The following is a 25,771-nucleotide window of genomic DNA, read 5'->3' as shown; positions in this document are numbered from 1 at the left end:
TGCGTTTTGTTTTCGTTCGCAGAATTATAAACGACATTTTAGAGGTCTATTTTATTGCTCTTGCTGTTATGCAGACAGTTTAGAAGCAGCTGAGAAAAATTTCTTAACGGCAAAATATACATTTGTGGTTCTTAAATACTTCTTAAATAGATTTTATTAAGAAAATACTTCTTACAACCAACAACAACTATATCAACTGAAAGAAATGTTCGCACCGGTATTACATTATTTGTAACTTTGCTCTGGAGATTGTACTTTATAATAAACTGCAAAAATTCAAAAGAATTGCTCTTCCACGTTCCTGTTTCGTTATTTCTAGCAATAACGAAAATAAAACCCTGAAATACCTCTTTATTAACGAGGAATTCTTCCTTATTAATGTAATTGTGATCATAATTTAATTGATATTCATAATTTGCATTCAAAAGTTTCGACGGACTAAAAAAGGTGTAACAAAATTATGTAGATGTTGAAATCACATGGTGATTTCTTTGAATACTTTATCTGCAGTAAAAATTCCTTCTTCTCAAATTAATACCGTATGGCGATTTAAAATCTAATTATTCTTCACCTACCTTGAGGATCTATCTGATTAACTCTTATCACTGTCTTATGCAAAAAATTCCTTCCCTAGCTACACCACTGTCTGTTAAATAAGAAGTCACGTGACTTTTTACGATTCCTTTTTCTTATTAAACATTGTGTCGGTTGTGGTTAGATTACGTTTTTACTTATATCTTTCATTATGTACAGAGTTCTCTGAGAACTAGAACCTCCCAAAGTTTGCTAAAATACCACATGTTGGAAATGATGGATTGTTTCTGTTTTAATTCTTGACAAAACTAGTAAATACAAAACACACAATGCAGTAAAAATTAGCATGACATGAACAAACGCTGTCATGAGTATTTTCCGGTCGGGAGCTTCCAAAACGTGGTGCAATACAAAAAGATATGCGGTTGCTGAAATTAACATTGGAAAACAAAAATCACCTTACAATTAAAAAAAAGGAAAGAAAATAAATTATTTATCTAGAAGACTTTGAAAAGCTTCTAAATTTTACGAAAGGCTCACAGTAATCAAAGCCGGGGGTGGTACTTTTAGCGGTGTATTGCAGAATGCTGGCTAGTATATAGTAAGTATCAAAATTTTAATGTGACTTTTACCATAACTTACTTTTTGGCCAATGTTGTGAGCCATGAGGGTTTCTTTGATCTTGGAAGTGATGATTTGAGTATCCAGATCTGTGGTGAGGGCCGCCATCTCGTAAACGGAAGGCTGATTGTAACCTCGGCTTATGGTCGGTGTTTTCCTGCTGTGGATGGTAGATGAAGGAGTGGTGGAAGAGGTGACTGTCAAAGACATAGGCATGCTGTCCGGAGTTCCGCAAACGGAACGAGGAGGATGGTTGTGGGAAGAGTACAGTGTATTGTTTTGAGTGAGCTGTCGATTGTCCGTCGTTCGTAGACTTGATTCCATGGGCCGAGGACTTAGTTTGTTGGAACCTGTGATTCACAATAAATTTTATAATCATAAAGAAAAGAATGCATAGGAAATACATTTATCATTTTTATCCAAATTATATTCTTCATACACAAAATCTAAGTTTAAATTTTAAATGACAGAGTTAAAACTTCGAAAGTGCAAAGAAAATCTAATCTGTTCCAGATACTTGTATATACCAAACACACGTTTTCAATAAGAAATAAAAGGAAAATAATTAAGGCGTTCTTATAAAAAAATTCTATTTTTGCTATTATAACCTTGTTTAATGCTAAAATACAAATGCGGTGGGTGAAATGTATAAATCACTGCATTTAACACAGTACATAAATGTTTAGCTATCCAGATCAAAAGCAATTACGATAGGCAATCTTCATGCACATAGAACATGCCATCTTCACACATTTCAACAATATTTTTTTCCCTCCTCCGTGGTAACCCTAACAATCTTCTTCATTATTTGACGTATCATTAATTTTCTTAAAACTCATTGTCAATGAATTTGCAAAACATTTACTAAAAAATACAGAATCACTTGAAAATCCATTTACTGACTAATAGCAAAAGGTGTACTGATGATCATGATGGGCGGTCGCAGCAATGTCTTGAAAGAAGTAAACAAGTATAGTACGCGCACGCAGTCATGATTTACTGAACTAGAATCGCATTAGTGTAGATAACATCCTCTGAGTTTAAAAACTACTTTAACTTGGCTTCATTTTCTAGTTAAAACCTTTGCTGGAGGAATGTAAGCGTTTTGTCATAGTGACAGCCAAGCTTTCGTTAACGATGTACAAACAGGTGCAGGTAAAAGTGTTTGGAAGCACCAGAAACTTCATTAAAATCGAACAGGTATGGCTCCCAATCACTAACTGACTATAAAAAGAATAAAGCTGATGATAGTTCTTTAGAGGGAGGTTTAGAAATTTATTATTAAGAGAGGGGGACTAAAAGGGAGAAAGGTTATTAAAAGAAAAAGAAAAAAACTAGAAGAAAGAGTCATTAGAAGGGTACAAACAAAAATATACAATACTATTATACTATAAACAATAATATAGCGATGTACAAACAATAATATACATACAAAAAATTAAAATCCGATATATCTAGGTATAAATACTTATACTGATGTATTGTTGCCTTGGCTGTAGATCAATATCCTGTGGATTCACATATTTTAAGAAAGAGCACGTGCCACCTTAAACAGAATGGGCGAATCTGCAAGGAGCAATCTGCAATACTGAAATTAAAGCCCTAATGTAAGTCAAATTATGTCATCAAGGGTTTCTGAAGCTTTCTTTAGTATAAACTAGCTCAATTTGCAATAGCAAATCCAAAATATCTTAGTAGGCTTCAAATTCCAGCCGAGACAATTTCAATCTCTTCATATACTTAGATACTCCTTACATCTGTAGTTTTAGATTGTAGATTACCAGATTGTAGATTATGAACATGATATATTTATATAAAGATTCAATTTATCAAGTATCAGTAGAAGCTTTCTAAGATTAAAATTTATTAATAACTGTGAATTAACCTAATAATGTAATAAATTGCACAGAAGTTTAAATTTCCTTAAGAGTGTAGGCAGTAAGTAGTTCATGAACATAACATACAGCTCAAATTAATCTATTAAGAAGGTTCTGATTGTTAAAAAGTGAGAAAAATTTAAGATAAAATACCGAAAGTCATGATGCCTTGAGGATTGGTAGCACCACCGAAGCTTCCTGTTCGCATGAGTTTCTCGGGTGCTATCTTATATTGGGATGCAACTAACTTATGCACAGCATTCTCGTCCTCTAGGAAGATCTTCATACGGATGAAAGGCTCCCGTCCTTTCTGTGTTAACATGTGCCAGGGCTTCGGGCGTGCAAGCAGATCGGAGACAGATCCCTGAGATAATCCGAGTACGCTCTCGCCGAAAAGTCTCTGGCTGATTGAATATTGGCTCAACTGTTCTTTAACCTATATATAAAAAAGAATAGTTAATAGATATCATCAGAGAAAGCATATTTAAAAAATGTGAAATTTGCTTGATCTTTATGGTTCCAACTTAATGACAACTAAATTTTTTTCCTAATTGATGGCAACATGATAGCAAAGTTTTTTAATCTCGCCAAAGAGATCGTAACATTAAATTATTTCTGTAGTTTGCCGCAAAGCCGGCAAACTACAGAATACCTAGTGTTTTTAAGCAAAGTATGAAATATAAGAATTATTACATACTTTCCTTGGGCACTGTTCATAATACCTAAGCATTCTATACAATGACAAGTGCTATTTAGGCAAACTATGAAAAGAAGGTCATGATAAGGCTATTATTTATAAGACGTACATTCCTCAAAAGCACAAACGTTATTTTGAACAAATAATAAAAAGTGACATTAAAAACTTTTATTCAAAGCACATACAGAAAAATATGAATTTAAGAAATTAACCTATTCGTTGGAACATGGTACATTTGAATGACATTTCGAACTACACTTCATTACGTTTTTCACCACAAGGCATTTCATATTATGGCACTTTGTTTTACACATACACTGGACGAACCCTTGGCCGCTTCCATTGGACTGAACTATTGTAATTGACCGGAGTAGAATTTCGTAGTCAAGAATTGTAAAGAAGCTGTTAGGGCGTAAAGTGAATTGTGATCTCGCATATAGTTGTTTTAAATTCCTTCAGAAGTTCCAAGTTTGTCGAAATCGTCCTCTGTCACACTCATTATAATCGTCAATAAATATATTGCGCGAATCACTTAGTCCCTTACAGAAAATTTTATGTCTGGATTAAGAATGTATAGTATTTTGAAGTCTGGGAAACAGGAAATGTCTTACACAAAATTCTATATCTATCATAAAAACGTATAGTATTGAAGTCTAGAAAACAGGACATATATAATCCTATACAGTTTAGGAAACTGGAAATGCCTTACAGAAAATTCTATATATAACAACGTATAGCATTGTCAAGTTCCGAAGAGGAGCTCCCTCTACTCCGCTGCAGATAATGGGAACCATATGTAATAATAAGCACAGGGAAGGCATTCGAAAACATCTAAATTAAAATTCAATATCTCGAACAGAAAACTGAAGCAAATCCAAAGGAGAAGCAAAAATCACCATCAGACTGGTTAAGCACCAGCAATATGGCAGTCACCATCAATCTGATTCAGATAAAGAATCCACTCTATATAAACCTCGAGAAAATAGTCTTTCATCAGCTATCCAGCAATTACTATATGTAATGATGTCATCGTGTTTCTTGCCGATTTCGAGAAAAAGACAAAGGTCAACTGTTGCCAGACTAATAAAATTAGGAAGAATTTAAACCGGACCTACTCCTGTATTCTCGTCATGCACATTAGAAATAATAAATTATCTTCGGTCGAAATGCACGGACACTGTCCACAAAGCTTTTAAGTAGAGAACTTAACAAAATACCTAAATTATATTTGCGAAATTAAATAGATTTCGGACCTTCAAACGCGAATTTGAATACATCCTTCACATACATCACAAATACTAGCCAGTATCTTAAGAAAGAACATTTAAAGGATTTAAAATAATAGTAAAAAATTATTTTGATTAAAATCTTACCTTTTTAACTATGTCTTCAGTGTTCACATTGTTGTATTGATCGAATTGTTGCTGAGTTATAGGTGGCAAAACAGCCTTGGCTGGCCGCTGCGGTGGATTGGGCAATGATGGCAGAGAGGACTGAGATAATAATGAATTGGTGATTGATTGCATCCTCTGCAGCGGTGAAGCCGATGTCACTAAATCATCAGAACCGCTTTGAGGCGCTCCAGGACTCGATGTCTTTGATTCGGAAAGTGACAACAACGCAGGAGGGGCGGGAGAGGTGGTGTGGAGATGGTATGAAGTGGTTGTGGTAGTCGAAGACTTGCTATTCATGGAAGAAGACAGAGTGGTCTCAGTTTTAGGTCTCACAAGAGAAAAGGCACTTCCATGATGTCGCATCTCTGGTTCTTCTCTACCTGAAGTTGTCATCTTGGATTCGGACCTAGATCTGCTGCTCATAGTAGCGTCTACTGGACATTCTTGTAAGGGCTGACTGTTGCCATTTGTATTACTGTTATTAACTGCAGAATTACTATTGCTGTTATGATGATGCGAAAGATTATATGAGCTTCCATTCGCAGTAAAAGGGTTAAACGAATTCGGATGGTGGTTTGGTGGCATTAAGTGAGATAACCTGGTAAGTTCTTGGTGATATATTGTCAGCGCTTGACGAATTTCTTCTTGAGTCCTCTCGAACTGATCTCGGGGTGTTCTGAACCCTTCCTCGACCCTTTGTCCGATGAGCTTTGCTAGTTCTTCTTGATAAATACGCGCTACCATTTCCTGAGGGATATCATCATTCTCATATTTCCGCGATCTCCTAAAAGATTTGTCCGTATTAGATGTGGCCTCTCTTGAATTGAGATTGTGTTTGGAATCGCTTCCATCACCACGAATATCATCGCAACTGTCCATAGATCTGTTGTCTCCATTGCTTCCATTCGGCAATGAGGAAGTCGGGCTCTTTTGCTCCTGCTGTTTCATCATAGCCATTTGTGCTTCGTTAAGGATCTGTGCAATTCTCTCTTCGGCTCCCTGATCGTCCGATTTGTACGCAGAAAGTCCAACGCCACCTCCGCTGCCTCCGACGCAGTCTTTGCCTGGTGGAGAAGAAAGAAGAGTTGATCTTCTTTCAGCCACTGAAATTATTAAAGTTTTACATTGGGATTGTAACAAAATATTTAAGACATAAAGTTATACATTACCCTCTTTGTTGCTTCTGAACTCAAAAGTCTTTAAACAACTAATTTGTTATATAAAGTAATCATTAAGATTTGAGTTAAAATCACACGTCGAATAACTATTATTGGAGATATTAAAGCAACAAGAATCAGCGTTATGCTCATAAATTTCAGAAATTTATGACTATTATGCTGATTCTTGTTGCCTTAACGCATCCAATAATCTTTAACAGTTTAATCATTTAAGAGTTACCAATTATAACTTTTTTTACTAGGCTAGCAGGTATAAGAAATTAGGAAGATGGAGACATTATGAATGTAGCCGAAGCAAAAGAACAACTTTAGCCTAAGTAAAAGGCATTTACAAAATAATTTAAAACTTTCTGATGAATGGGAATAGTGAAACGTTCTGAATTTACTATGTATAAATGGAAAGTTTTGAAGCCATGCAGAAACCTTTACACAGTTTTAATGTAGATATTTATTCGTATTTCTCAAATGAATCCTAATAAAAGTGTTATGCAGAACTATTATTTAAGTTATAAATTTGTACTTGTTTAAGAAACTCGCGATTAATAACTTTACGAGTTCAATTTACTCTACTATTCTTAAAGCGACAGAACACCCAGAAGGAAGGTAGTTACCATTTCTATTTTCGCAAAATATGTAAAGCCAGCAACGCAAAGCAAATAATTAGTATTTCAAAATAATACGCATTATAAATATTTGTAGAGTTAGTATTCTGTAAGACCACCCTGCCCTTCATTGCTTGCTCTATATGTTACGTTAAAGAAATAAAGCTTCAGTCATTATCCTAAGCCGGTGTTTCTCAAATGTTTTACAAATGCAGAACATTTTAATAAATTAGAATATTATAGAGGACCAATTTACACTTGTCTCTTTTGAAAGACATTGTTTAGCATATGCTACTACCAGTATACTTATTGATTAGAATTTATTAAAATTCTTCTAAATTTATAATGAGTTATTAAAAGAAAATTTATATTTCTTTTTAATAATACAAGGCTGTTGTAATTTGGATAATATTTGTATTGATACTTGAATTAATGAGAATGCATGCTGGTAAGAAACAATACAGTCCTAGTACTTTGAATCCCTCTTTTGTTGCTGAGATGGGAAGTCTGTAGTTAGGGTAACTGGTAATATATTTCATTAAATATCAGCCTTAGAAGAAAAAAAAAAAATGATGCACGGTTGCCATGTATCAATATAATTTCGAGACTTTCAGATTTTCAGCTATAGTGTAGTGTATGCAGCTAATTTGAATTTTATTTTTGTCTATTTTTGAAAATCTAGGGAGACTGACTACAAGGGCAAGCTTCGACGACCACAGTTTGACAAAGGTTGATCTAAGCTGCATTAACCTATAGTGTCTCCTAAAACTGTTCCCACACTTTAAGAATTTGCAGAAAAAGCGCTGTAACCCAAATTGAATTTGAATACAAAGCCCAATATTTTTTCATATCATCTCCATGTGATTTTGAATAAAAACCAAACTTTTTAATTTTTAATATTGATTTATTTTTTAATTTAAAATTGAAAATGTAAGGAGGCATACATAAAACACGCCACAAAAGTGATCGCACACCGAAACGTTTCCGTAATTTCGAAACATTTCCATAAACAAAATTATCGTTTACCAATTTTTTTTTATTTTTTGCATTTTGGTGACATTTAAAAAATTGTTTGGCTTTATTTCTTACTTGTTTACTTCGTTATATTTTATTTAATGTTTAAAAATGGCTCTCATAAGGAAACAGCGAACAGCATTCGAAAATTGATCATTTTTCATGACTCTTGCTTTAAAAATACCTAATGACTCTACAGTGGCGCCCGAACTAAAAGGGTGGTGGATGATGATTCTCCACACCCAGGACTTGGCGAATGGGTCCTTTAAACTCCAGTCGCTCTTTAATAGGGGGAATATACAAGATATTTCTCCTGCCTTCTTACCATGCCTTCGTAGTGTAGTGGTCAGCACGCTGGGCACGTATTCCAGAGGTCCGTGGTTCGATTCCCGGCGAAGGCGTTGCTCATTTTTCATAAATCCTACTTATACCTAATGACTCTACAGTCGTGTAAATGTAGAAAATGTTATGCCAAATTGCTTACAAATCACAACCTGGGATTAGCAGCAGCTTGTAATAAAATAACACATCTTGGGAAGCTACAGAACAATTGCTTCAGTTATCGTAAATTAGCGTAACCATTTTTTTTCCAATGCAGCTTTAGAAGAAAACATTTATGCCACAAAAGCAAACTTAAACGAATTAAATATAAAATATCTGCGCTAATCTTTATTGATCTACCAAATTTCTTCCTTTTTTCCCTTTTTTAGTAATACATTAATTAAAATTTATTCCCGCTATAATACTTTAACCACAAGGTTTGGACGAAAAGCTTATAGAAGCAATAAATTCTTTCGAATGTTCTGTAAATTTATTCTCACTTTCTTTTTTTGCGCTTAATATTTCATAAACACAGGCAATAAATGAACTTCAAGGGCACGTTTCGTTTTTCAAAAATGTTTGGACACTAACCAAGAGATCAAAACGAAACGCTATAAATCATATACTTATGCATCAGGTGCTCTATTAAACAGTTTTTTTTAATAAAGAGCACTTTTTTCCCCCAGCAAAATGTGTTTGACTAGCCTTCAACACCTATCAATCTTGCAGTCATAAATCAGATTTCAGCAACATCTTGTTAACAGATTTGCGTAGAATATGGAGGTAAAATTTATCTTGTCAAACAGTGACAAATGGAGTTGTTTATATTTTCATTTTGATTCTTCAAAATTAGTTGGTTAAAAAACTGTTAGAAATTGTTTACTGCGAATTTGAATATGGAGTTAAGGAATACGTATGTAGTCGAATATAAATTATGATACTCGACGGATATAAATGATGATTCGATGCTAAAGTATGATTTACTGATACAGCATTTAGCCCATGATTAATAATTATGTCATATAGTGAATATAGAACAGAAAGTAAATGCGTTTATTTTCATATCAGGCACAAATAAAAGAACCGTAAATTTATCTAGGCTTACAACACGGCCCGATTTGACCGGGACAATACCGGTTTGAAGATGTGGTCCCTACGTTCTGGCTAGTTTGCAGTTTTTCCCCGGTTATTTGACAAAATTTTATAAGTGTGAATAATAATTAATAATATACAAGTAAAAATAGTGCAGCCTCACTCAGATAAAGCAGTGATTTGGCAGTCAAGATATCCCCTCTGTAACATTCACTGTTGCTAATTTAAATATTTTGTACCTAGATCTAAGCACTTTTAATGTTGTCTAGATGTTTTACCTCAAAATTATAGCACGTGGCCTAATAAATTTAGACTTTTTATTCTTTCTAGATACTTTTTTCCCCGAATTTATAACAGCTTATCAGAAACAGATATTTTTATTTCATTTTTTAGATAGCTTGTTTCAATTAATGTTAACATTGGAACCTAACAGTGGGTCACATTACTGTTGCGACATGTTTAGTTCAACTTGCGAGCCGTCATTTGCGATTATTTTGTACTGTACAATAAACTAATTTAATTTCTAGCATGTTTACTAATGAATTTAAAAAATTATTATATGTTTTTGGAAAAAAGTTTGTGATAGTACTGACATAGTGAAATATGAACTATACTTTTATGAATTTGTAAAAAAAATTCACGTTAGTGATAAATAATAATAACTTCTTAATAATAAGATATGTTCAGTTGAGTTATTAAAAGTTTCTTTTAACTGTCCATTGTTTTTTGTTAACAACTTCTTCATTTAAACTTTTCAATAAAAAGTACTTATCCTAAAAAGTTTTATTCTCTCTTATAAGTATTTTCTCCAAATTGTCCGTATTTGGAGGAAAAGAAGGTCCCGGTTTAAGCAAAAAATAATACGGTTATAAGGTATTTCTCCCGCCTTCGTGGTGTAGTGGTTCTGCACACTGGGCCGGTATTCCAGAGGTCCGCGGTTCGATTCCCGGGCGTTGCTAATTTTCCAATCGCTCTTGCTTCCAAAAAGTCCTAATGTCTCTACAGTGGCGCCCGAACTAAAACGGTGGTGGATGAGGTTTTCTCTCCACCCAGGATTTGGCGATTGGGTCCAATAAAAACCAAAGTCGCCCTTTAAAAGAGGGAGTATATAAGGTATTTCTCCCGCCTTCTTAGCGTGCCTTCGTGGTGTAGTGGTTCTGCACAGTGGGCCGGTACTCCAGAGGACCGTGGTTCGATTCCTGGCGAAGGCGATTGCTCATTTTTCATCTTGCCTGCTTCCAAAAATACCTAATGTCTCTACACGGTAATCCCAAGTTTACCCATCAATACACAAATGATTTCCATAGCTCTATGGGCGAAACATTTTATTTACCACTGATAAATCTCTTTCCAGTAATAAATATTTGTTGCCAGCTTCGTGCGCAAGCAATCCAATCAAATAAATACACAGCTACATCTAGAATAATCAAGTTTATTTTTTAATTAATAAGCGCATGCCTTCACATCCAAATAATTTATTGCGAAAAAAAAAATGTTATAGACAGCTTTTTACCCTAACATTTGACATTGCTGTTTTTAACACCTCGTTTTAAATACATCATTTTATGTTTTATATCATGAATTCTTAGAGAAATAATTCTTACCTGGTAAATAAATTCTAATTGGTCTGCTTAAAATTATTTTTAAGTGTTAAATTGGAATGAGCACACCAAGTTCAGTTCTTAAAACCAAGTTCAGGTTTCAGTTCTTAAAATTTTATGGTTTCTGTAAGATTTTAAATATTTTGTTAACTTTTTGGAATAAACTCTCCGAAATGTTAGAGAGTAATCCGAATGTTTCTGATTGAAATTTTTTATTTACTTATTATGGTTCACCGTTTAGAAGTTAGTTCACGAACTCTTTTAGAAATGAATTATTTTGCAACATTTTTTGGGTTTCCCGTTTAAATTTTGCTATATCAGCAATTCCCTTTGCAATAAAAAAATAAATAAATTCTGTTTTTTAAACGAGACTGCTAGAAGTTTTATCTATTCAAACATTCATAACTAAAAAGAAATTATTTTTATTAGTAATTAAATCAAGAAATTAAAGTAATTAAAAAGATACTTTTTTGATATTCGTATATATTTTAGATAGCACGTGCAAGCATCTCTTTCATATGACTAAAACCCTCGTAAACCTATTATGCTTTTCGCATCTTCTGAAAAATTGTTTTTTCTTTGACGTACTATCGCAATAGCAAAGACAATATATCATTTTGATCAGTAAAATATCACTTTCAAGAACGTTTGATGCTCGTGCGAATGAATGAACTGTATTTAAAAAAATAATTTAACGTCATTAAAATGAAAAACGCTATTACCTCTCCTTGGAACAAGAGATTTCAGCATTCCTATGCACTGGTCATCGGAAGCCCAAGCGTGCATCTTTCGATATGAGTCTCTACCTTTCTCAGTAAGTTTGTCCCAAGGTTTTGGCTTGGACAGCAGCTCACTGACCGTGCCCTGTGACAAACCTAGCACAAATTTTGCGAAAAGTCTTTGGCCTATGTTGTGCACGCTAAGTAATTCCCTGACACACCTCGCAATGTTCAAAGTGTTCAAAGTTTCATTAGCATATTTGTCAATATTATGCCTCAGGCAGTCCTGGAGTTTGCCGAGGGATGAGTTGTCGTTAACAGGCGACGCAATGTCTTTCAAACTGTGATTGTTGCCAGAAGGAGATGACCGCTCAGAAGTTAAATTGACAGCGGACTGTAGAGGAGGAGACGTGGCCTCGTCCAGCGCTGGAGGGGAAGGTTTCCTGTCTTCTTGTGCATTACTGCTGGAGACAGTGGCCGACGACAGCGGGTAGCTTTCTGTACTTTTGGTGACAGGGGAAGAAGGCCGACTGGTAACCTCTTCTTTCGTGATGTTTTGAGCGTAATTCGTAACAATTTCTTGTCCCAGCATCGTACCGAAACTGTCGACGCTTCGTAGGGGGTAGTTATGAGATGAGCCTTGAACAAGAAACAACATAAATTTACAAATTAAATACACTCTACACACGGAAATTGACATAAATATTTGAAATCAAATAATCTCTTTCTTTGAAAGTATTTAAATCATTATTAAAAGTCATAAAAATCTTGAATGCAAAAGAATCGAAAATTAAATAAATAAGATAACTAACAATATAGACTCACACAATGTACACAAATTAGAAAAATAAAAAGTGTTTCTATGCATGAGAACAGATTGTTTCGTAAAGAGCGTTCTAATCAAGCTTTCGGTAAAATCGGAGGACCAAAAAATACTAGAAATCGACGAAAGCCTTTAAACGACGCACAAAATCGAAGCGGGTGAAATACATCCGCAGCAGGGCTGTTTAGTGGATTGTTTGAGACTGATGAATGTTTTATTGTAAGTGTTACAGATAGAAAAGCGGCTCAGAATTCCTCAGGAATGATTATTGAAACTCTGATGGAATCTCCGCCAACTTCCTTGATTTGATGGTAACCAACATTCACGGTCGACGGGATAATACATAAATACTCACATTTTTCATTCTCATGCTCTCTTCACTTGTAGATCACTTCTGTAAGCAAAGCATGATAATTGTCAAGAAGCATCGTGAAAACTTACACAGCTTAGAAATAAATAACTGCCAGAGTTTCATCCTAGGCAAGCAAGCCTGTCCACGACTTTTCTGCAATATTATAAATACTTTTGAACATAACTGCAAGTCATAGCTAATATGCTAAAGCTGTAGAAACTGCTATGTTTTTGCAGAATAAGCAACAGTCTAATTATCGGGAATCATAATACAGATGTCTATTTCTAGTTGCATATATACTAACTATTATGCTACAAAAACATGCATGGCAAAACTGTAATAATTCCTTACATTCCCTCACTTAAAGGACGACTTGGGACATATGACGAGACGCATCATCAAAATATAGGTATTGGAAAACTACATTTCATTTTGCTTCATTTTAGAGTGCTATTATACATAATATGATATCAGAAAACCTGAGCTTGAATAATTTGGATATAAAATTAAAACCCCATGGCTAAGATCTACATTAAAACATAAAATAAAAATATCCCGCCACCCGTAAAAAATGGCAACACCAATGGGATCATGAACCACAAGGTCGCAGAACATTCTTTTTTATTAGAGATCAATGACAACATTGTTATATTAGCGTATTTTATTTTGTAATATATCATGGCTTCTTCCCCACATATTTCAGTGACAGAAATTTACCAGTCACTGATTTGCGTATAAGTGGGGAAAGGGAGATCCTCACTACCACCTCTTTACATGTTTTCTAACCGAAAGATTTCGCATTAGGTACTCAAATAACTATGACAGCAAATTTAAAAGATTATTGGTGCAGCAATGAAAGATATATAACAGACATAAAATCCCTCATCGGTTATCCGCATCAACAAGGTCTCACAACCTGTGTCACCCATCAATTCTGGTTTCATAATGCGCCTTCAATGATTCCAGGAGAAACTTATTGTAACATTTTTGCAATCTTCTTATAACTTTTGCGGCTTTCCTGTAACCTTTGTAACATTCTTTGCGAACTTTTTGCAACCTTCTTGTAACCTTTATAAAATTATAAATAAAGTGCCAGTTGGAGCCCTTGAAAGGGTCAGATGGTTAGTGTGCTGAAGTTAGTGTATCTTTATTATGAACTTTTTGTAACCTTTTTGTAATATTTTGCAAACTTCCTACAACCTTTTTAAAATTATAAATAAACTGCCACTTGGAAGCCCCTGTAGGGCAGATGGTTAGTATGCAGGGGCTTTACCAGTTTTGCCTCTGATGCTGTTTTGATGCCCCACACAGTTGTACCTGACCTGACTGTACTGAGTGTAAGGTTTCATCGGAACGAGAAATTTGAAAAATCATATTTTTCCTCTCTTCAAATTGAACCGCAAAGCTTCTGGTTGGATGCGCTAACCACAACATACAGGGGCATGCCAAGTAACAATATCATAATTCCTCACGAATATTGTTAAAATTGAGCAAAACGGGCATTTGCTGAAGGAAGTCTCAGCATTTCAATGGCTCTGAGGACATTATAGAACAACAAAATGTGGCCTAATGTACTAATAATCAAGTAATACCGCATAATACAATAAGATTTATAACATTTTTTAAAAAGCTGAGAATGCTTTGACATACGTGTGACAAAATTTGCACAAATATGCAGTAATAATACATTTTTGACATATTCTTAACATTTTGTGAGATATTAATCAATTTCATGTAACATACTTAGTTAATTTAAATGGATGTCAAAAAAAGTGAATTATCATACTGCAAAGTTTGAAATCACTTTTAACGGTTGAGATTTAGAATAAGAAAGAAGCAGATTATTTACCATTTTCTTCTGTTTTTATAGATTTGATAGACTTGATCTCGGAATGTGACGATTTGTTATTTTCTTTGATGAGGTCGGGTGGTTTGTCATTTGGATTTTTGTTTTCGTCGGAACCTTCCCATGTCCTGGAGTTACTGTATTCTACAGACTTCAGTATACTATAAAATAAAACACATATAAAGTTAAATTCCAAATACAAAACTCTGAAGGACATGCGCATGATCTTATTATACTATTATTAACTATTTTAAACATTTATTATAAAATATATTAAAATTTTACTTCTTTTGATCAAGCAACTGTTATTACCTATTACTGAACTTTAGGAACTACTATATACGGGAGCGCGAAGCATATTACTTATAGTGAAAGAATTCTTTTTCCCCCCAGACTTAAAATAAAATACTTGCAACATTAATAGACATCTTGTCTTCATGAAAGTGACAGTGTTAAAATTAATTGGTTCATTTATTGTAGTACTTACGGAATTTATTCACATTTCAAGTCACATATAATATGTTATCATTTTGCAATGCACGCACCTTCAGACAATGCACTTTTCCCCACATAAACATGTATTAGCAAGGAAGACTGTTTTACAGGCTAATAGAAAAAAAGGTAACCCTGCAGCATGAGATTTTCTTTTCTAACGTGCACAAAATGCAAATTTACTATATAAATCCTATTTCCTTTCGGTTATATCATTTATTTAGTATTTAAGGAACTAAGCTATTTCTTTGGAATTTTCATGAAATGTGGAATTATATTATTATTTAAGTTACCAACAAAGGATGAAATGCCAGCCTTCCATAGAATACTTAGGCACTTTGGAGAATGCCTGGCGTTTTTAGACAAAGTATTAAATACGAGAATTAGTATCTACTTTCCCTACGCATTGTATATAATATATACGAATTCTTTAGAATAACAAATGCTACTTAGGCAAAGCATGAAACAAAGGTCACGATAAGGCTGTTACTAGCAATGCTCAGTTCAATAGCATGACACGTAACGTATTTGTTCGTGGTTCGTTTTTGTTAACATGTAACGCTTTTGCTTTTGTACTTGAAAGTTCTTTTAACATTTGCCATATCAACAGCTAAATGAGCTTCATGAGGTACATGAGTATCTGATGTAATACTGTATGCGACATATTCTTTAACAGTTTACTTTTGGCTTCCACAAGCACTACATCGCAGCGATTCAGCAACTAAATATTATTATTAGTTTCTTCTTAATAGTCATTTTGGCCTTTTTTATACATCATTTATAACTTCTGGTAAGTAGTTCTGGTTAAGAACAAAATGTTTTAATGCATTAACTCGAAATTTGGACAGTTCGTCGAATCGTTGTTACTTGTCTATTGACAATGATTCCTTCTCCATACTATATCTTGATATTCCATTCTCATGCAACTCAGTATAAAATTGATTTTTTTTGACGAAAAATTTAGTAAAATCGCGTATTTTAACACTTCCAAATAAAGAGTAAAATGCAAGTGATGAATCGGAGATATATTTCATACTCTACCGATCTGTCATTTGGAATTGAAATATATGAAATGTTAGTCGTTTCAAACATTGCTGGCCAGTTTTCGGCATTCTATAAAATGCCTAGGTATTCCAGAGAATGTCGGCTTTCATACACTGCGGATAATGTTCTAATGTTCATGCCACATTAGATTCTAATCGTGCTCTCACATGGAAGCAACTGAAACGTCCCTAGCAGAGATCGGCAACGCGGTGCCGTTATTATTGTGCAAATATCGCGTACACAGTTGCGTTAACAGTGTATAAATGTTCGAGTTAATGAATTCCATTGGTTTTGCATTACGAACTTATACACAAAGTACTCTTTTCTAAGCAATAATCTAGGATCCGAGAACGAATTAATTAACTTTACGTTAATTGCTACGGAGAAAATTGTTTCGGTTTAGAATATTTCGGATGACGAACTACCTTCAGAAATGAATTAAGTGCGTCAACCAAGGTTTCACTATATTCATATATAAATTTAATTTTAATACTTTTTAAATCCAAAAGTGCATTTTTTAGATAATTCTATTATAATACTAGTAGCTCCTCTGCTTCTACTTTGTTACGTATTCACTCCTTAATATTTAAGATTCCAAAATTTATCTTTTGAATCGATTTTCCTCCTATCTATATAATTTATACATAATTTTAATTTTATAACATATAATGATTGTTTTACGCGCTACGGAAAAAAAATGGTAACCCTCCATTATGAGATTTTCTTTTTTAATGGGCACAAATTGCAAATTTTGTGTATAAATATTGCTTATTTTTTATAATTTATAATACATATGAGGCATAAATATAAATGGAATATTTATCCAACAGTTATCAGATAACCCCCTACCTTGTATCTTATTTCTTATTCAAAATATATAATCATTTTAAAAAGCCAGTAAGGAAGCATGGATATTTCTATTTCAGTAATATATTGCATATAAATTCTGTTTTCCAAATTCAGGGCTCGTGTACGTTCGATTTTAAGAATTATGTCATACTTCTTGTCTACCTTTTTTTCACACATTTAACTACATAAAGCATAACAGTACAGTAACTTACTTTTTTACTTCAACAGTATTAATTGTAATTTAATACATATTTTGGTTATTTTAGTATGGTAACTTGCATAATTTTTTCATTTCAGTAAATTTTTGTCTAAAATTCCTTAACTAATGCTTTACTTTCTTTTATGAGAAACTAAATTAAACCAAGTAAAGTGGCTATGATACTCTTAAAAGAATAATGATATACTACTTTATGGAAGTTAAAAAGTAATTGAAAAGTTACTAACGAAATTAACTCGTACCAAATAATTTATTTTGACGAAATATAATTTTTTAACTAATTTGTCAGCACTATAATAATTTTTTTACGTTTTTATTTTACTTTTTTCATGTATAAATACTGAAGAATTAAAAAAGTAATGTTAAAATTAAACTTTATTTCTAAATAATTTTATGAAAACGAGAAATGACGACTTACAGCCTAATCATTTAAAGAAAGCAAACCTGAGAACGCTCATGCGGTTAAGATATAGTTATTCAAAAACAAAAAATTAATAATAAAAAATTATATAGCATATAGAATGGCCTACAATTATTTATTATTTAGAAATTATTGAAAAAGTTAAGTTTAATTATTCAAAAACTACTAATGCAGAGAATAAGAAGAGATCACATTAAGTTTAAACTTAATGTGATTTATTATTCTAAGATGGTTTTTAAAAGTATTTTTTTTTTACTACAGGCATTTATTTACCTTTATGACTTACAGAAAATTTCATAAAATTTCACGGTATCATTCGAGATTATTATCTAACGTTGATATTAAATATGTATAACGATTAATGATTTCCTTTTCTTTACTGCAGAAGGTTTTGTGAATTTGTTTTGTAAATGAACAGCTCATTTTAAGAATTCACTTTAATGCATTATTTTTTATGCAATGTGTTTATTAATTATTTAATATTTTCAAATTCCAAAAATCGTGAAATTGTTTTCCATTCAAAGCGAAACCAGTTCCATTAAAAGTCGTGGGAGAAGTTTTGTCACTTTTCCTGAAAGCGATGCCACTCATATAAAAGCAATTATCTTTCTGGACTGAAAGAAATTACCTCAGTTCTTTCTTGATTTCGTCGTAATCTTGCTGTCTGACCAATTTTTCACCTAGTTCAACGATCATTTTGTCCTTTTCGTTGACCAGTTCTTCGAGTTGAGCAATCTAGGCAAAAAAAAAGTAAATAAAAAGCAGGTTAAAACAAATATATAAATTTTAAAGCCTCGCTAAAAATATAAATACCGCACAGAGAAGAAATGGATGATCTTCAATGATGTGGTGTTAACGTGAAGTGATCTAAAGTCAAGCACCTATAACCTCTTGAACTCACTTGAGATGAACTAAGCAGATAATAGAAAAGCTATAATTCTTCCAAGAGCAAGCAACTAGCTTTATCACTTAAAGCAGGTGATTATGCATTTTTGTAATAATAATCAGCAAGTTAACATCTGTTGCAAGTTGAAATGCAAAGTTGAAAACTAACTTGGAACTCTGAACTCTAATTTGGGGCTTTACAAACATTAACTATTAAATCATGCGGCAAATCATCATTAAAAAGAATAATTAACATCAAATCATTTTCGAAGTAATTAATATTTTTACTTCAGCAATAATGATTGACGTCAACTGGTAACGTCGTTATTTCATTTTCAACACTGCAACGAAGTCAGCTGCTTATGAGTAATGATAGACGTGCCCTTTTATAAATTATGTATGCTGTGGTGTTAGAAACGTTAAATAAATAAGCATAAGGAACATAGCATATTAGGTCAAATTTTAATCGAAAACTATTACGAAAATTATAGAAATTAAGTTGCGAATTTTGCTGGATATTTAGCAAAATTAAATATAATTTTACATTGAAATCACCAAACGTATACACGCGTGTGGAATCATATTGATCACAACGATTCTTTTTTAAATGTTTAAAATTTCTAAATTGTATAGCTTTTAATTTCACACCAGGTTTTCATTTATTCAGGATTTAGGATCAGATTTAATCTTTGCTTAGAGAATCAAGAAAAAGCAACAGATAAAAGTTATTTACATATTGAATTGAATTTTTTACAAATTTAACTATATTTAAAATTTTCTTTCTCTCTTTAGCTCATTCATACGCATGTATTGTCAGTTCATTAAAATTCATTTGGTATAATACGGTTAAACCAAGAATCATATTCCAAACGACCTTTTCGTTTATCTACGTAATGTCATGTAATACATTCTCGGCATCTACATTTTCAGTGAAATTACTCATTGTACTTTACCTAAAAATAAAATTATTTTTCATTTTAATAATCTGTTAGATATTTAAAACGTGTTCTTAAAAAGTATTATTTTATTTACGCATTTAACTTACATCAATTACACAAACTTTTCCACATCAATTAAATATTAATTTTCGCCTAGTTCCTAACACTGAAACTCTCTATAGGCGATTGCACGTACTTTTAAATTAAAATTCTTCCAATTATTTATTTTATATTTCTGTTAAGAAACTGATAAGCAAATTTTCATCTGAACGTTTTGGCATTCATACAAATAAATAATGCTAACTTAATGACCTTGATATTCGAATTAGTAATTACCAGTTCTAATATCTTTAGAACTCCAACGCAAACGGAAAAGATAGGTCCTGTAACGTTTTTATTTTGACTTATCGTGGATTTCAATTCAGAATCAGTCACGATAATTTATTACTAAACATTTGCTATACGATATTTCTGTTTTCTCATCTTTTACAAACATATATGGCATATAATGTCAATGCGAGTATTCCGCCTATGCAGTAATTGGCAGTACATGAACTCAAAGCGACTGCGCAGATGTAGATTTTGTTTTGATTACGTTGGAACACACGCTGGTATCCGCCAAAGTAAAATCCGTGGAAGACCTTTTAAGAAAAACTGACTCGTGAGTACATAACACGTTGGGGAAATGCATGAAAACACTCATGCAGCCAACCCGCTCGAGGGAATTCCAGTCCCTGATCCCGCTCCAGTGTTCAGCGACTTTACCGCTCAGGCGTTGGTAGGCCAAGAATACAGTCTGAATAAAATTAAAAAGGATCATATCGAAAACATTTTAATCTATGTATTATGATAACATTTCATCATAATCAATAGATATTTATTTTGGATGCAAATGGTAGTGTACTCAAATAGAGTTAATTTTACAATCGGCATATTACGGCGTGCCCGAGGTGTACTTAAAAAAATGCGAGATTATTCATTCTATAAAGAAATTAATTATAGAAGACAGATGGACTATATTTAGCCAAACTTATGCAGTTTGGCGAATTATTGTAATAAAACGAAGTAACTTACTTTCGAGGCACTTGTCTCTTGTAGAGTATTGAGTATAGTCTGCAACCTTTGAATATCGTCGACCAGCTGTGAAATCTGTTGAAAGTAATTTAAAAACACGTTATGAGCAATATATTTTTACAATTAAATTCCACATAACGTATTTCTGAAATTTATTAAAAGCTTTCAAAAACAAGTCGCAAGATATCACTTCAAGATTATGTGCTGTTAATAGCAAATTCGTTACATAAATTTAATTTGTTACCATAATAAACAAGAAATTTATAAATAAACTTTTGGCAAAGTACATTAAACAAAATTCTAAAATTAATTTTAGAATTAAATACTCTTATAAGAATTTCAGATATGACTGCTCTAATAAGAATTCAGAATTAAATACAGTAATTAGAACAGTGGTCTTCACACAGTATTCCGGTTCCGCGTGTCAAAATAAAAATTCCAAAAGAAAGTTATAAAGCACTCACACTAATTGACTAGTGTTTATTTACTAAAAAATGTAGAGATAGATTTAGATATATATTAGTTTTAAAACTTAACATGTGGTCATAACAAAGAGAATGATGTGTAATGCTTTGTGAAACTAAACAGTTTTCTAATGAAAAATGAATTGAAATTAGACGACAGTGTTAAAAATTGTTATAGCAGAGCATTTTTTTTCAAATGAAGAAAACTATGAAAGAATATTTTTTAGGAGAAAAAAATTAAGTAAGACTGGATAAAGTCAATTCGATTGCTACAATAAATCAGAAGGTTTGCCAATGAAAATGAAAGAAAGGGCATAATTTATCGACATATCAACAGATTCGACATTACAATCTAAATTTAAGCATGAGCAGCGCCTAAATTTTTGGTTGCAGATTCATGCAAAATACACGGAAGTTTCTCACACAGCTATAAACATTTTAATGCCATTCGGAACAACATATTTAAGTGAAAAATCTTTCTTTACGTGTGTGGCAACAAAGACAAAATATAGAAACAAATTAAATGCAGGATATGACATGCGACTGTAGATAACATCAATAGAGTTATATTTGGACAGATAAGACCACTGAATGGAGCTTCAAAAGTAAATAATATACGAATCTGAAAGATGACTATTTGAATTAGACCTAAACGATAAAATAGTTTTGGTACTCATTTGTTAGCGATAGCATCTTGCCCCAGTTTGGCGTTTTTTCTACAGAAGAAAAATAATTACGACTTATAATTGCAAAAAATAATTTATTATATGTATTTTTTGAGTTTCATTTAGTATTTACCCTCAAAATCAATCAATAAACCTACTTATAAAGCGAATGTTTTTGTTTTATTTCTTCAGGCGGAAATTTAAAGGAAATCGATTTGAGAATGGATTCATAGCAATTATTACCTGTTGCGACTGTGCTGGAAAATACTGTATTCCTGCAAAACTTTTACTACAGTTCCTTTCATTGCTGACAAATCCTGGAAGTTAATACTGTTGCCACGCAGCGTGATTTAGTGCCAATTAGGAATAACCGTGATGTAACAACACACTTACATCATCTGCGCTTTCTTTAGATCTAAACCCTGTTGATTCTCGATGAGCAGAAATCGATGGAAGACGTTTTACGAAGCGGGTCCAATTACGATTGTTTATTAAACAAACAGGCGACAAACAGGCCTTTTTTAATAGATGACAGCGGCCGAAGAATTTAACATGAATGATTGGGGCACCCTTGGTCGAGATTTCCTCCAACTTTCATAATTTGATAGCAGGCAACTTTCACGGTCGACGGAATAATACGTAAGAACCCAATATGGAGTACCGGAAAAAGAAAGTATACGAAAATGGCGACGTTACTAAATGAAACTGAAGAATTAGTATGGGCATGGTTACCAGAATTCGACGCGTTTTAAAATCTAGCCACTTCTATTAAGGTGGTTCCGCTAATACGGTAACAGAAGTAAATGAAAAGAATTTAAAAAACTAATATTCTAATCTGAACTTTAGAACTGAGTACTCTTAAGACACAATAACACGCCGAATAAATACTAATTCAGAAGTCAAACAACAAAAATCAGAGTTATATTTACAAAATTTTCACAGTAATTAATTTTGTAAATATAACGCTGATTTTTGTTGTTTGACTTCTGAACTGAGTACTCTTGTAAGAATTTTTAAAAGTATTCTAGCAAGAATTGTTTCGATATTCTGCTTCCAGTGCTAAAAATGCTGGATGCAGAACCTTTGAGAATGATTTTTCCTCCAATTGTGAAGAACTGAAATAATAGCGAAAGATTTATTGGGCAGCTGAAATAGAAATCTATAGAATGCAACCTATAGAAAAACGTTAAAGCATAAAATTTTCCTAATTTTTTGGGAGGAGGGGAATTCACAATTATCGTTTGATACTTAAAATGTAAAATTTGCAGAATGTAGTTTTAATCTTCAGTCTTAATCCATTTTATAAAAATAATTAAAGCTTATCTGTGCATTCATTTAATAATTTGTCAATTTTCAGTCTGAGAACTTAATTTTGAAGTTTGTTCCTCATACTGTCCATAAATTACTACATCCACACCATTGAAATCATTATGTAACGTTTGAAGAACGTACAATGATGTTACGAATTCTTATTGTCCTGGTGTAAACTTGGTGAAAATTTAGTTCTAAAGTATCCTAGTTAAGATACATATTATTCGAATGTGGAATAACTGAAGGTTTAACAAGTCTTTGGATGAACTGAAACAAGGTCGAGAAATGAAGAAAACAATTACAAAGCGGTGCAAAAGGAAAGAAAGGCACAAGCCATGAAGATGCTCCTACCACTTCCCGTTTCATTAAAGAATACATTTCTTCCAGTCCTTGAATTTTACAAATATGTTGAAATACCAGGTTGGAGATTATGAAGATAACAGTTTCCTTCATAGAGGGCGCCTTTTTAATAGATGACAGTGGCCGAAGAATTTCCATTGTAATCTCGCACTCACCTCGCTCGACTTTTAAGTTTTAATGCAAATTCTTTTGGCAACATCTAGGCGCTACAAGTCCGGATGCGCGGAATCCGAAATTGCCTAATATAGTTTATCACTTTCAAAAAGAAAATGCACGCAGGAATTTCGCGATGGTTCTTTGCTTTAAGAGGTTCCCACAAAAATGCGCTCAAGATTTTCTTGACACAAATGCGCAGGAGCAAACAAATCACTGCGCGTTTGATAGCAAGAGAACTCGCCTCGGCTATGAATAAATGTCCAAGACAGGTAATCCTAACCGTGATATTAGAATACTTTTTATGGGTGGTATAAAGCGTTGCATTCCATTGAAAAATTCAAAGGTATCAGCAAGAATTTAGAATTCCAGTAGCCGGGAGAGAAGAGTTGCAGAATACATTATTTCTCATTAATAAATTTTGGATCAGAAGATTCTCTTTATTTCAATGACTTGCAGCAGTGATTTCCAAAGAGTGGGTCGCGACTTACCAATGGTGTGGACAGGTAATTTCTGGAGGGTGGCGAAATGTTTCGAAGTACTCTTTTCGATGTTGTATATTTAATTACACAACCGTGGATAATATTATAATGTTTCAAATGTTCAGAACTTAAAGCAGATAACCAGAATAACGCTTAGTGCCTTGCAGTTATCAATATGTAAAAACTGTTATTAGTATTTAATATTCAACCTTGTTACTCTGGAGTCTTCCCCGCCGTGATGGTATATAATCCGTTTGGTTCATGACCGTGGTCGGAAGCCATCATAGCAGTGCACTCACTCACTCACATACATATATGTTATATATATATGACTTGAAATATTGAATGAAAAGTCTCAGGTTTTCTTTAATTGCATAATAAGAATTTCATGAGTACTTACTGAACTGAAGTAATAGAAAAATTACTTATTTAAATTTGAAATAGCTAGAATTAAATTTGGAAGGGACAGATTCAATTTGGACTTTTTTGGGGAGTTCATTCTCAAAAGCTTGTGTATTCTATGATGTTCTATACAAAAATACAAAGAAAATTCGGAAATGCTTTTCAGCTTCTAAAATACAACAGAGCTCCGTTTATCCAAAAATTAACAGAGGTGAAACGATTTCAGGTAACTCCTTTTATGGGACAGTTCATAGAAATTTTATACAACAGTTAATGGTAGAAATGTAAAGGTATAATGTTGTTAACCAAAAGTACTTTATATTACTAGAAGTTTACATACTTATGCTATCAAAAATAAGAATCTTTTCTATTCCCACATAAGCATTTTACATTTACAAAGACCGTCATGTCATCATTTCTTGAACTAAATACCAAAACATCACCTATACAAACCCTTCGTGTTTCGTTATTTTTGCAAGTAATGTACTGAGATTTGTTCTTATTTTGAAATATGTATATTCATCTTTAAAAAAAGAAGCAGGTTTGCTTAAAAACAAATGGAAATAACTACAGGTGGCATATAGTTAACGCAATGATTTAAATAGTAAATAAATTTTTCTTATATTGTATTTTTCTTTTTTTTTTTTCTTTCCTCTTCCCTTCGCTCCTTCTAAGACTTGAATGTGATGGAATGTTTCATCACCAAGCAACGGACGAAAATTGTTCAATTTTACTTCGAAATCCAACAATCTCTTATTTTGACTCAACAGTCCGCAACGCACTTCGGTGCTGTAACATTTTATCGCTTGGTTAAACATTTTCAACGATAAATAATGGCTCTCTTGAGAGAACATTTTGTCAGCCACATAATTTTTCTGTTTTCGAATTTTTAACTAGTCATCGCGATCGCCAAATTTAACGTCCGAAGATTTTTTTCCTTGGGCTCTGTAAACGAAATGGTGTATGCAAATAAGCCACGAATCATAAAACAACTTAAATCTAACACTCGACGAGCAAGTCAAAAGTGAGAAACTGAAATTCTAATACGAACTATTGGAAATTCCTTGGATAAAGAACGTCTCAAGTCAACAATGGCTACCATTGCCAGATATTGTTTTGAAGTCCTAAATTTATGAAAAATATTATTACAGTTTAAAAATTTTCCTCCTTTTTTTTATTTTATTATTATTATTTAATTTTAAGGTTCGCCTCACGGCTTTCAGATTTCTAGCCATGTTATAAAAATGAGAACGCATATAACGAATTCAAATACTTTTATGTAGCTTAGTCAACTTAAGGTAGAGATTAGAATAATTTTAATCATCTTTACGACATTATTCTTC

At 32.9% G+C, this 25,771-nt stretch overlaps 1 protein-coding gene across 3 annotated transcripts in view; it reads right to left on the bottom strand.

The window, feature by feature from the left end:
* The window catches only part of LOC118201335 (homeobox protein cut-like), a 433,633-nt gene that overhangs the window by 18,777 nt on the left and 389,085 nt on the right, over positions 1–25,771 (bottom strand). For 2 of the 3 annotated variants that reach the window (XM_085815283.1, XM_085815285.1), the window contains 7 exons: positions 20,592–20,666; positions 18,323–18,429; positions 14,675–14,832; positions 11,654–12,289; positions 5,103–6,226; positions 3,186–3,468; positions 1,177–1,505 (listed from right to left, as the gene is read on the bottom strand). In XM_085815283.1, coding sequence (XP_085671409.1) covers positions 1,177–1,505; positions 3,186–3,468; positions 5,103–6,226; positions 11,654–12,289; positions 14,675–14,832; positions 18,323–18,429; positions 20,592–20,666 — 2,712 coding nt within the window. The remainder of the gene's footprint in view (positions 1–1,176; positions 1,506–3,185; positions 3,469–5,102; positions 6,227–11,653; positions 12,290–14,674; positions 14,833–18,322; positions 18,430–20,591; positions 20,667–25,771) is intronic. The other variant, XM_085815284.1, reaches the window with a different exon arrangement.

Source organism: Stegodyphus dumicola, chromosome 4 (assembly GCF_044657685.1).
Source record: "Stegodyphus dumicola isolate Sdum_Otavi_A_Nest chromosome 4, ASM4465768v1".
Taxonomy (NCBI): domain Eukaryota; kingdom Metazoa; phylum Arthropoda; class Arachnida; order Araneae; family Eresidae; genus Stegodyphus; species Stegodyphus dumicola.
The sequence above is the reverse complement of the archived record's forward strand: the minus strand, read 5'-3'. Positions and strand labels throughout refer to the sequence as shown.